Raw genomic sequence first — 12,368 nt, forward strand, 5'->3', positions numbered from 1 at the left:
CCCCCCCCCCCCCCCCCCCCCCCCACATCAACACGTACCAGTCGGGCAGCAGAATTGGTGCTGAGGGAGTAACAAGTAGCGCCAGCTGGGGGGCCAAGGACCCAGTGGGCTATTTTTTGCCTTCTGTATGCGCCAAGCCATGCTCATGCACACTTGGACTAACACACAATCCTCAGTGTGATGGCCAGATGCGCCCCTACAGCGTGAGGGCTTGAGATCAGCTGCAGCCATGGGTTTCTTCCCTCTTTCTATTTTCTTTTGTGGGGACCAGCTTTGCCAGTCTCATGCCGTAACACAAGAATGGCGCTTCCACAGCCTCCGTGATGTTCATTGAATGTGTCTGAAAAAAGGTGGCTTTTGTGAGGTTCGGGGAGGTCGGTCTTCTCTTGAACGCAAGACGATGGTCATTCAGGCGTCTCTGTTGGTTTTTCCCCCTTGCGCGGTGCATGGCCAGAATCCCGTCGAGAGGCATTTTGCGACAGATAATGCCACCCGCGTTCAGATTGTGTTTGCCTACTTGTTCAACATTTCTTTCGCCTTGCCTTCTTCAAGCCAACACTCGAAGAACAAGGCCCCTGCCTCGACAGACCGGATTGGAGTTGTCTTGACACCTCCAACATCTGCGCCTGGTTCCGGCCTTGAGCGAGAGGCGGGCTGGAGGTTGGGTTCAGAGGGAATCCACGCTTGGGGATGCTATATTTCATAAGCAGATATCAGCGTAACCCGCTTAGTCGGTCAAGGGAGACAGTCAACTTACCCCAATGGGAGCAAGGGCCTCGTCTCTCAACTCCACGGCCACGGTAAAAGTACATCCCTCTGGCAGGGCATCCATCTTCTCGGCAGCATGCGCCATCCTTCGCAGTGCACCACGTAACTGCTCGTCGAGATCGGGCAAGCTCACTGTGTGAGCGGTGGGGAAATAGTATTCGTCGTCTCGACTGTCTTCGTTTCTGTGCTCTTTTGCTAAGGCTTTTTTAAAGGCTCGCATTGGCTTGGCACCACCAGGCCACGCGGGGAATCGGCTGACGTCAAACATCCAGCGTTCAAGAACCGAACCTGGTGGGATGGTCTGAGAGGATGCTGATTGTGTGGGATCAGACGACATTTCTGCTTCGAGAGGGGAGTGAATGACGACAGCAATGCGTGATACACGGCCCTCTGCAATCTGAGCGGCCACGGCTTTAACAGCATCGCGTATCCAGGAGCAGACCTTGGGATGGCGGTTCTGGTGCACCGGGAGATTGTAGGCGCGAGCAGAGAGAAAGGTAGGTTGCGGGTAGATTCCCCGATAGTAGAGGATATTGTGAATGGCGACAACGAAAAAGTTGTTGAAGGATTGTAACAGGACGATACTTGAATCATAAGGCAGTGGCTGAGAGGGCGGTTCTTCGTAGATTTCCTGACGGCGATATTGGTGTCGCTGCTCAGACCGAGACTGAAGGGGAGAGGTAGGAGAGGAAGGGACCGGAGAAGACATAATGATCAGTGGTAGTTAATATCCGACTGGTACGGGCGAGATGTTTCGTCACTTGACTGTGATGACTTGAACAAAAATCATGGAAAGATTAGTTCTAGTAGGTTGCTTTGAGTAAGCCAACGGAAGGAGAGAAAGAAAAGGGTTTTGTGAAATGAGACGGAATCCTGTGTGAAACAATGATGGCATCTGTTGTCATCACATCTCTCTCCACTTGCACCTACCCAAAGTCAAGATATTTCTTTGGACTGCATGATGAGACGCGCAAGATTCGCGGAGAACAATGACCGCGTTTGGCAGGGACTGGAACCTTTTCAACGCCAAAGCAGGTGACGAGCCCCACCGATGCCCCGCCCTCTGAGATGACTGTACAGAATATGTGCATTCGCTCTTGTTAGTGTCGTCAGCGATACCGATATTTCTGTAACATTTTCGCAAAGAAGCTCGACCCTTGGAAGTCCAGCTGCTTCTCCCCTCCTGCCACTCTTTTCGTCCATGATCTTCAGATAGCTTCCGCTCGCGTCCCGGACTATCACGACCTCCACCACGAGAGCCGTATCTCACTCAGCAGGCGTGCCTGACCGCATCCTGTTGTTCACTCTGCCGACAAACTAAAGGCCCCCGTCTTAGCAGCTTTGCCTTTTATATTTTCTTGAACGACAACACTTTTCCCTTCTCTCGACTTGTGTAGTCCTTTGGGCACCTCGACATTTTTGCCGATTTCGATCCCATCCCGTCGCATACCATATACCCCCCCAATCAAACCACCCAAACTCCCGTCATACCTCGACTGAATTTTTGGAACTTCGACTTGATCATACAGCCTTGATCTCGTTATCGATACTCACAACTTTACGCGACCATCTCTTCCTTATACCCCATCTTGTAACGCCGTCACAATGGATCAAATGGAGCAACAACTGGCGCAGCTGCTTGCCAACACGCAGCTTCCCGACGAGGGCCCTCGCAAGCAGGCCGAGCTCGATCTCTCCCACGCCAAGGCGAACCCCGATTTCCCAATTGCGATTGCCCGCGTCGGTATCAACGCCTCGTTCCCCGTCAGCATTCGCCAGTCTGCCTTGACCTACCTGCGTCAATTTATCGAGGACAACTGGAGCCCAGACGATGGCGAAGCCCCTCGCTATCCTATTTCCGATCACTACAAGCACGAACTCAGAGAGGTGCTGCTGGCCCTCTGCCTGGGAAGCGAGGGCGACAGAAAGGTCAAGGTTGCCACCAGTCTGGTCGTCAGCAAGATTGCTCAGGCCGACTTCCCCGACAGATGGCCTACCTTGCTACCCAGTGTTTTGGGTGTCATGCCCACCGGGACTGACGACCAGCTGCACGGCGCCTTGCGCATTCTTCAAGACCTTGTCGAGGAAAGTCTGACTGACGAGCAATTCTTCGGCACCGCGCGCGAAATCATCAAGGCATGCTACGATGTCGCCCTCAACAACGACCGCAAAAAGAACCACCGTGCCCTGGCCGTCGTGGTGTTCCGCAGCTGTTTCGATCTGATGGATATGGCCAAGGATGATCACAAGAAGGAAGTCACCAGCTTCGCCCAGGAAATCTTGGCCGGCTGGCTCCCCTTCATGGAGCTTGTCATCAACTCACCACTTCCTGACCGCGAAGAGGCCGGTTCCCAGCCCCAAAGCTGGTACGGTCCCATCACACTGAAGGTCCAGGTCGTCAAGACCCTGATCAAGATCAAGACCGTCTTCCCCTCTTTGCTTCTTCCCCACAGTCCCACCTTCTTCAGTGCCGTCTGGCAAGAGCTGTCGAGACTTCAGGACGCTTACCAGGACTTGTTCATCAACAACGAAGTTCAGAGCCGCCTGGAAGACAGCGATGGCCTACCCTATACCCTCGACTTCCTAGTGCTGGACGAGCTTGACTTCCTCAACCAGTGCTTGCGTGCTAGCCCTGTACAAAAGCACCTCGAGGCCGACATCAAGGCCCAACCTGACATGTCCAAGATCGATTGGGTCATGAAGCTCAACCAATTGCTGGTCTCGTACTCCCAGGTCACCCAAGAGGAGGAGGGCCTGTGGGACATTGATGTTTCCTTGTTCCTTGCCGAAGAGACGAGTGTCAGTGCTAACTACACTGCCAGGACGGCATGCGGCGACGTGGTTGTCAAGCTCGGCGAATGGCTCGGGCCCAAGGTTTTCCAAGGCCTTTATGAGGTTGCCAAGACTCTCTTTGGTAACAACACCAACAACTGGCGGGAGCAAGAGGCTTCGCTCTACCTGTTTAACTGCGCCCTGAACGACTTTTTGGACTGCGAGAAGACCGTTCCTGTCGAGGTTACCGCACCCTACGGAGAAATCATTCAGTACGCCGTCAACAGGCAAGATATGCCCGTCTTGTGTGCCCGGGGATTTCTTGCTGGAGCTGCGCTAAGCCAGGCCGCCGGCAGCCCGGCGTATGGTCTTCTTGAACAAACCATCAAGACTGTTGGAAGCTCGGACTCGGAGCTTATCCAAGTCGCCTGCATCAAGGCCATGGATGGCTTCCTCCAGTCCACCCTCGAGCCGCAATACCAAGGCCATATCCTCCAAGCTATCCAGGGTTACCTGAGTGGACTGGATCTTACCTCGCTAGAGGACTCGGATGACCTCCTGGTAACCATCGTTGAGACACTAAAGGCAGCCATTGCCGTGGACATGCGCACAGTTCTCCAACCTGATAGCACTGCTCTTGACATGCTTCTCACGCTTGGCAAGCACGGTGCTGCCAACTATCATGTAGAAATCAGCGTCTGCGAGGCGTTCGAGGAGATTGCCGAGGCCATGAAGGATGCGACCGCTTATCCAGCCTTCTGCGCCAAGGTCCTGCCATCTATCACTGGTGCTTTTGATGTGGCCAACGTCACTGGAGACGACCCGCTTGTCATTGTATGTTTTGTCTTCTTCACTTTCTTTCGGTTGTGTTGACTGTAGGTACTGACACTTCACAGCTCGCCGTTGAACTTTTATCAATCCTTGTGGAGTTTGGCGTAGAGCCTCTTCCTGCTGGCTTCGTTGAACACACCCTTCCCAAGCTTGCCAGGCTTCTAATGTCATCGACCGAGGGTGAGGTCCTCCGTCCCGGCACGCAGGCCGTCAAGAACATGCTCATGCATGATCACCAACAAGTGTTTGCATGGAGCGATGAGAGCGGCCGTTCGGGTCTTGAGGTCTGCTTGATGGTTATCGACCGTCTTTTGGATCCTTCTATGGAGGACAATGCTGCTTCAGACGTCGGTGGTCTCGCGGCAGAGCTGGTCGAGAAGGCTGGTCCCCAGCGGCTTGGGCCTTACCTTGCTCAGCTCCTAAGGGCGGTTGCCGCACGTCTACACACCGCTCAGGAAGTGGCCATCATTCAATCACTCATCCTTGTCTTTGCGCGCCTTTCTCTTACCGTGGAAGGCGCCCGGGATGTCATCAACTTCTTGAGCGAGACTCCTATTGACGGCCAGAACGGACTCCAGATTGTCCTTAGCAAATGGCTTGAGAATTCAGCCATTTTCTCCGGATATGACGAGATTCGCCAGAAGTAAGCCCATGCCTATGCGTGTCGTTTGTTACCAACTACTGACTTTGCGTTTTCTAGCATCATTGCCCTCTCTAAGCTGTATGAGCTTAATGATGCGCGTGTTAATGAAACCCTGGTCAAGGGTGATCTCATCATCAACAATGATACCAGAATTAGGACTAGATCAAGGGCCAAGCAGAGTAAGTCACCCCGTTACTGTTTTAAAAACTTTCGCCCACCAGTTTTACTGAGCCATCCATCTTCCAGACCCCGATCAGTACACCCAGATCCCCGCCCCGCTGAAGATTGTCAAGGTGCTCGTTGACGAGCTCGGCGCCACAGCCGGTTTCCACTCTGACGCGCGGTCTGCGGCCATGGCGCAAAATGTGGAGGTAGAGGAGGAAGACGAGGACGAGGATGACGAGGGCTGGGAAGATGAGCCCGATGTTCTGGATCTCGGCCTCGGCTCCACCAAGGCTGAGCTCATGAGCTGGGCGGAGGGTAACCAGGCCCTGCGCGATCGTGATGACGAAACCCGCCAATACCTGGTTGGGTTCTTTGTCCGCGTCGCAACTGAGAACATTGGCAACTTCAATGACCGCTGGTACCAGCACCTTAACGAGGAAGAGAAGGAGAAGCTGCGGGAACTCAGCGCTCAATAAACGAGAAAATGGTTGGTCAGTGTCCGTCCTCGACGGCAAGGCAGAAGTGTGGCAAAGTGAAGTGTTCAACGGGTCATCGTCTGCAAGCATAAGGTATACAGAGGTTATATGGACGAAGGAAATGATGAAACAGATCTTATCGGCGGTTGTGCGTTAGCCTGTCTTTGGCATCAAGCGTTACGGCAGCATTGTTCGCAGTGAGGGAAAGTCCGCCTGGGCTTTTATCATTTATATCCGGAGATTTATCGTTTTATCGTTTGGTGCGTGCTGTGAGCGTTGGGATTGCAGGAGAAGAGTTACATACGTGTCGATTCACATATATCATCACTCATCGTTACTTGGTTGAGACAATAAATAAACATGCAAGAGGAGACGTAGCTGTTTTATAAGGCGCCCGGAACCACAAAGAGCCCATGGCAAGGCATTTTTATCGAGTTGTACCGAAGAATCTTAGGAGATTCGGAAATGAGGAGGGTCGACAATGCAGATTTGAAGGTCTGTCAGTCACATCGACAACAACGTGAAGATTATAGACCTGAATCTGGATGCGTCCTAGCGCAGGCCTGAACAACTTTGATGGTTTTTTTTGGTTTTTTTTTTTTTTTTTCCACCAGAACACCATCAATAATCAATGGGAAATTCGGGCCAGGAACTGAAAGAAACTTATAAAATGGCCAGGGAACGCAGCTTTAGGACATAAACCTTGTCGAACGTTTAACATCCAACTTCCAAACGGACATACATGAATTCTACAAGCGAGATAATTCGCATGCACGCTCGTTAGACAAAGCTTAATACTATCTACCTATGTAGGCACTGCAGTTTCTTTTCAGTTCACACTTGCCTTCGATAATCATTGTAAGGCTTCTTCGACTGGCATAACTTATACAACCAACGGACGACAAGATCGATCGTCGGAGGTGGTTTTTTGCACATGTTGTTGTTTCAAGGAAACCAATGATTTGAATACCACAACACAACATGGTAGGTGATATTCATCATGACATGACATGACATGACATGACAATGCCTCTAATATTCAATGTACATTACCTGCCTACCTCTACCTAGATAATTCAAGGGAATGCTGATACCCACGCACCGTGGAATCATGGCGAATAGGGTTGGATCGCTGAGGTGGGCATCCCTCGAGGACTCTCCAGGTGGAAAAAAAAGTCAATAAAAAGTACAGGTAAAGAAATTTATGATAAAAGAATTGGGGAAGTTCATGTATCAAGTACCGCGCGGAATCAACAAAGGGGAAGTATCTGACAAGATGGTCCAATCAATTAGGATTTTTGACTTTTATGATACGTCCGGTGGATGAGATTTAATGCTTCATGCAGGATGATGGGTTTGAGCTTTACTACGAAGTTTTGGGAAGACGATTTCGGATGAATAGGGGAGAGCATGTACCTCCGAGACCTTCTGCTACACAGCAAGTACGAGAGCAGGCATTTCGGCATTCGATAGCGATACTTACTCGACGACAGTCACACAAGAGGTGTTGGTCGATACAACAACAGAAGGACACACTATCACCATAATAATGAGTCTGAATAAAGTATGTAGTAGGCTTGATAATTCGACTTGTTAATGAGTCTGTAGCATTGGCTCATCATCTGCTACTTTTGATCTTCCATATGGCTCTTCTGTGCTGTACTTATGCTCGATGCTCGATTCTCCTCTCGCAAAACAGCCATTATTATGCAACCCCAACACAACCCACAACATAGGTACCAACCTACTTTACCACACTATACCAACATATATGAAGACATAGAGCATACCAATCAAAAGCCAAGTACCCTCAACATGACACCATGCTCCCCTTTTGTTTTCACACATCCAGGACCGAGAATTAAACCAACACGCCAAAGACAAACGGCACTGTCTGAAAATCATGACCCGTCAACCCCATCAAGACCTTGCACCCTCTCCACCGGCGTACTGCTAACCCCCGCCTTAATTAGCGCCCTCAAACTCGCCATCTCCCTCTTCAACCTGGCATTCTCCTTCTTGACTCTTGCAGCCTCCTCACTCTGCTCCCTCAGTTTCGCCAATAATTCCTCCTTATCCTCCCTCCCCTTACCCTTGAGCGCCTTGAGCATCTTGCCCAATTCGCTATTGAACTTCTCATACAACAACTCGTTCTCCGCCGTCGCCTCCTTGTAAAGCTGATCGATGGCTTTCACTTTGGCTTCTGCGACCCTTAAAGTCGCTTCCATCTCCCGATTTATCTCCGCCTGGCGCTCCTGCAGGTCGAGCATGGCATGCGGGACGCGCTCCTCGAGGGCGCGGACGGCGCTGGAGAGACGGCGGATTTCCGTGGAGGCGGAGCGCGGAAGCGTGGCGTTGATGCGGGTCATGTCTTCGGAGATGCGGGTGAGCTCGGACTGAAGGGTGGCATCGACTTCTTCGACGGCTTTCAGCTCGGTTTGCAGACGTTCGCGGAGCTTTTGGGGGGAGCGGAGGCCGAGGCGGCCGCTGGAGGAGGTTGGAACTTTCAACCCCCCGTTGTTATAGGGCAGGGTGGGACGGCTCGGAGATCTGGTGAGGTTGCCGCCAGTGTCGGCAGCGCCATTGCTGGTGCTGTTGCTGTTGGGTGATGGGCGTTCGGCCGTAGGGAGCCGGGAAGGCTTGAGGGTGGGAATTTGGGGGACCGAAAGGGACTTGGGCCGACTCCGAATTGGGAGGGAGGAGCTAAAGGCCTTTTTATCGGGTGGGGTGCACGGGGATGATGCCAAGGGACTGACAATTGGGCTTTCCTTCTGCCGTGATGAGTACAATGGTGGTACAAATTCAGCGCCAGAGCTGACACTATAGCCCGAACCGGGACTTATGGATATCTTGGTGGGTGAGTTCGGACTGATCGGAATCTTGGTCGGTGCCGGGAGACGGGGCGCCGTGTGAAACTTCTGGGGGGCCTGTTTTCTGTTAATCTGAGCGGGAACAGGGACGGCAGCGCTGTCGACGTCGATGACTAGCGGCGACTCTTTGTCGTCTACCGGGGGCGGGCTCGTAACCGATTCTACCAGGGTCGTGGACGACAATACCGACTTCAGATCCGACAACGAGCTGCGACGTTTCTTCTTTAACCGGTTGGATTCGGTAAACGCTTCTTCATCTTCCGGCTCGCCAATCGTCTCTAATCGTTTTGTACTAGACGGACGGTGCGTGATGTCATCGAAAGCTCCGGCGATTGGAGGCCTGTCTCGCGACCCTGGGCGTCGCGACCTGTTGGGTGTTGGTGGGTTGAAGAAAACGCTTATATCGATTGATTTTGACCTACTCGCTTTGGAAAGGCTCGAACTTTCACCTGGGCTCCTTGTGTGCTTGCTGAGGGACCGCCATACCGAAGAACGATCGGAATCTGTTTTGCTGTTTTGCCGGAGGAGGCTGTCGAACCCAAACTTTCTCCGCAGCGACGAGCTGTTGGACGTCACTGACCCCGTAACGGACTTTTGGCTCCGGTTACTCGCGGTAATATCGTCGTGTGAGCTGTTGAGCTGTAGGGTTGCGGCAAAGCTGTGGTCCTCGAAGATTCGGTCGCAGTCTTCAACAAGGCGGTCTAGGAGATTGATGTAATTGGAACCGGTGCCGTCGTCGACAAGTAATTCTGCGAACGCTAGTGTCAAGGCGCCCCGATCTCCGTCATTCGAGCATCCATCTAGTAAATCTGCCAGTAGTTTGATCAGTGCGGTGAAAGCCCGTCGGTTCTGTGGGGCCAGGTCTCGGAAAATGAATCGAACAAAGTCGCCAAAGTCTCCCACCACTCTCTTGGAAGCCCGGACCTGGAGGGCATCAAGCGCATGCATGGTTATGATGGGTCCTATCTGATCGCGCCATGCGATGCGCACAAACTTCTCGAACGCGGCAAACACTATGTCAGTGCCCACCTCAGCCGAGGCTTCCAAATCGAATGGAAATTCAATCAGTCTGTTGTAGAGGTCGTTGACCAACAGTTCGTCTGCCATGGATCTAGTAAGCAGTGTTCGGCCATGATAGTAGCCTTTACGAGCCTGTAGATTGGCAATGAAACCAGTGAAGGTCTGTTCAAGACGGAACAGTGGGTTTTCGGGGCGCATGTCTTCAGCAGTGCCCATCTTGATACTATGTTGTTCCTTAATTTGGGCCGCAAGCAACAGCAATTCATTGCGGCTGTTTGTCCTGGCCATCTGCGAGGGGAGCAGAGCGGGAGCACTCCCATTAGGATTCCGCTGGTGCCCCCTTATCGAGCCACTGGGCGTACTTTCTGTGAGTGTAACACTGGGCGTGCTGCCACCGAGGAAATTCGACAACAACTTGACGGGGGACGCGCTTTGTGAGCGCTTATGGCCTTTTTCCATGTCTTTTGATCCCATGTGGAGGCCGCGTAGGATCTTGGTATAGTAGTGAACAAGGGCGGGAGCGAGTCTTTGGTTAGCGACACAGGTTTGGGTACTTAGCAACTGGATAATTCTGCGTGAGAGGGTTGGTAGAAAGTCGTCCAGGGCAACTTCATCGCTGAATTTCTTGCCGTTTAAGCCAAGAGTATTCATCGATATCCTCCTTAGATCCGCGGTACTGATCTCGACCACGACCTCTACGCCGTAATGACCGACTGGGGCGCTCTTGGTACCTAGGTCCATATCCAGGACAACCCGGATAGGTGCTGGTTCTCGTCGGCCTTCGATGAGTTGATCTGCCGCCTCCTGAAAAACGGCTGCGTGTAGCCGGAAATTGTTGTCTTCCATCCTCACCGAACGCAAAGTCCAAGTGGGGTCTTCTCTCTCCTGCTCGGAAAATCGACCCTCGATACGGGCCTTGGCGATTTCTTCACTCCATTTGGAAGCCCTACCCTCATACATTTCTTGCAGTATGAAACACCTCGAGGTAATCGCCTTGCCACCGAAATACTCGCCAGAATGCGACCCCTTCATATCAGCAGTCGAGGCCATCCAGATTAGCCTACCATCAGCAGATTCTGTAAAGCGAACATCGGCAAGGTTATGCCACCCCGTAAGCGCGAACTCCCACATTCCTGGTCCTCCAGCAACATTTGTCATGGATGCGAGCAGGCCGGCGGGTGATGGCTTGTCGATCTCGCGCAGTAGGTCACGACCCGTAAGTCCTGAGTCGGTCTTCTTCTTGAGAATAACGATAATGTCGGAGAACACGAGGAAAATACCGGCATTCTCATGGAGATCTGATTCTCGCAGCTCATCAAAAGGGGGAGACAGCTCGATGAAGTCGGCAGCCACGGCTAACCTTCCCTGTGGCTCCAAGTCTGGAGGCCAGCATTCCACCATTGCGCGTAACCTGTTAATTATGTGGGGCTTGTCTCCCGCGCCCTCGTCTAGAGAGCAGATGTTGGTGATTATGTCCCTTGCACGGAGCATCAGTTGCAGGGCAGGATGCGTAATGGGCAGACAGTTCACAATCTGGTCGATCATAAGACTGTATCGTGGCAATCGCTGGACTGGCTCTATGAGGAGGGATCGGACGGCTTGTTCTCCTTTCTGGGCTACCCGCTGGCGAAAGCTTGATTGTTGCTCTAGAAATAGGTTGAGGAGCCGGGGAAATTCCCGACTGGCCCGGATGTAGTCTTGATAGCACTCGGTAAACTTAGGGAACCACTCCATGAAGAGGCGGGCCATGGCCAGAGCACCGCTGGGGTCCTTGACCTTGACAGAGCCCTCTCTATGTATTGGGAATGGGGTCTCCATGTCTCTAATCGCATCCTCTTCCGTATCGTCCATAATCCGCCGAAGCTCGTGCATAAATGCCGTGTTGAGCTGCAGTATCTCATCCGCCGATGGCGGGAAGAGCTTATCCAGATCCTCCTCTGACGGGCTGATGCTACCAGTAGCTCGTGCCTTTGCTCCTTGGCGGAATTCGTCGGCCACATGGTTTACCAATTCGTTCACCTTGAGCACATAGCGCTCCTCGGTATCGACCAACTCGCCCAGCTTCATGCGCAATTCCACTTTTTGGTTCCTTGAAAACGACTTGGTCCTGTTTCGTAATGAAGAGGGCCGCGAAGGTGCGCGACGTAACTTGGATGTAGGAAGGAACACAGGCTCTCCAAACAGCTTGACCAAGGGAGTATAGCCGCCGTACTGCCTGAGAGTCGGATCCAAAATATCGTCTTCGTCTTCAGGTACCTCCTCGAGTTCCTCGTCATCAAGGGGGATGATGGAACCTGGGGGCAATACCAAGTCGATATCCACGTTATTTATGTGTTGTGTTTGTAGCGCAACCTCGAGAGTCTGAATCACGTCGGCGGTGTTTTCGACGGGAACGGCCGACTGGGCGAGATCGGCGGCATGCTGAGGGCTGAATAACGTAGCTGCCGTGTCGGGAGCCCTCGGGCCTCGTGTGGGATACTGGTGTTTTAGGTAGGTTTTGACGGCTTCTGGTAGCTCGCTGAAGTACTTGTACAGGCCAAAGGCCAGTCCTCTACATATCTCGTCACCTTGAAACTCGCGCGGCAGGTAGTCGACAACATCGTAGAAGGGGGAGTTGGGAGAGATGGTGATACGGTGAAAGGACATGAACCCAGCCGGGCTATAGACATGGACCTGAATGCGCGAGCTGTTGAGAGTGTAGTTTGCTGTCGTCGAAGGGCCGTGGAAGATGAGGACCGGGAGATGGCCCAGCAAAGGGTCGGTGGTGTAGTAGAGTGTGACATGCTCTGGCGAGATGGCCAGTTCCTCCGTGACACGAACCAT

General features: G+C 52.5%; 3 protein-coding genes across 3 annotated transcripts; 1 reads left to right on the plus strand and 2 right to left on the minus strand.

Moving 5' to 3' along the window:
- Positions 1-513: 513 nt before the first annotated feature.
- NEUTE1DRAFT_120830 (uncharacterized protein) lies at positions 514-1,477 on the minus strand (the record flags this gene model as incomplete). Its single annotated transcript, XM_009850914.1, has 2 exons — positions 514-693; positions 758-1,477. The coding sequence occupies 2 exons, from the start codon at positions 1,475-1,477 to the stop codon at positions 514-516; spliced, it is 900 nt and encodes a 299-aa protein (XP_009849216.1).
- An 896-nt stretch (positions 1,478-2,373) lies between these two features.
- NEUTE1DRAFT_78469 (uncharacterized protein) lies at positions 2,374-6,025 on the plus strand (the record flags this gene model as incomplete). Its single annotated transcript, XM_009850915.1, has 4 exons — positions 2,374-4,374; positions 4,437-5,014; positions 5,072-5,193; positions 5,261-6,025. The coding sequence occupies 4 exons, from the start codon at positions 2,374-2,376 to the stop codon at positions 5,653-5,655; spliced, it is 3,096 nt and encodes a 1,031-aa protein (XP_009849217.1).
- Positions 6,026-7,231: 1,206 nt separating this feature from the next.
- Positions 7,232-12,368, minus strand: NEUTE1DRAFT_145042 (uncharacterized protein; the record flags this gene model as incomplete). The annotated part of the gene is made up of 1 exon (XM_009850916.1): positions 7,232-12,368. The coding sequence occupies one exon, from the start codon at positions 12,366-12,368 to the stop codon at positions 7,557-7,559; it is 4,812 nt and encodes a 1,603-aa protein (XP_009849218.1).

Source organism: Neurospora tetrasperma (assembly GCF_000213175.1).
Source record: "Neurospora tetrasperma FGSC 2508 unplaced genomic scaffold NEUTE1scaffold_2, whole genome shotgun sequence".
In the NCBI taxonomy this organism is placed as follows: Eukaryota; Fungi; Ascomycota; class Sordariomycetes; order Sordariales; family Sordariaceae; genus Neurospora; species Neurospora tetrasperma.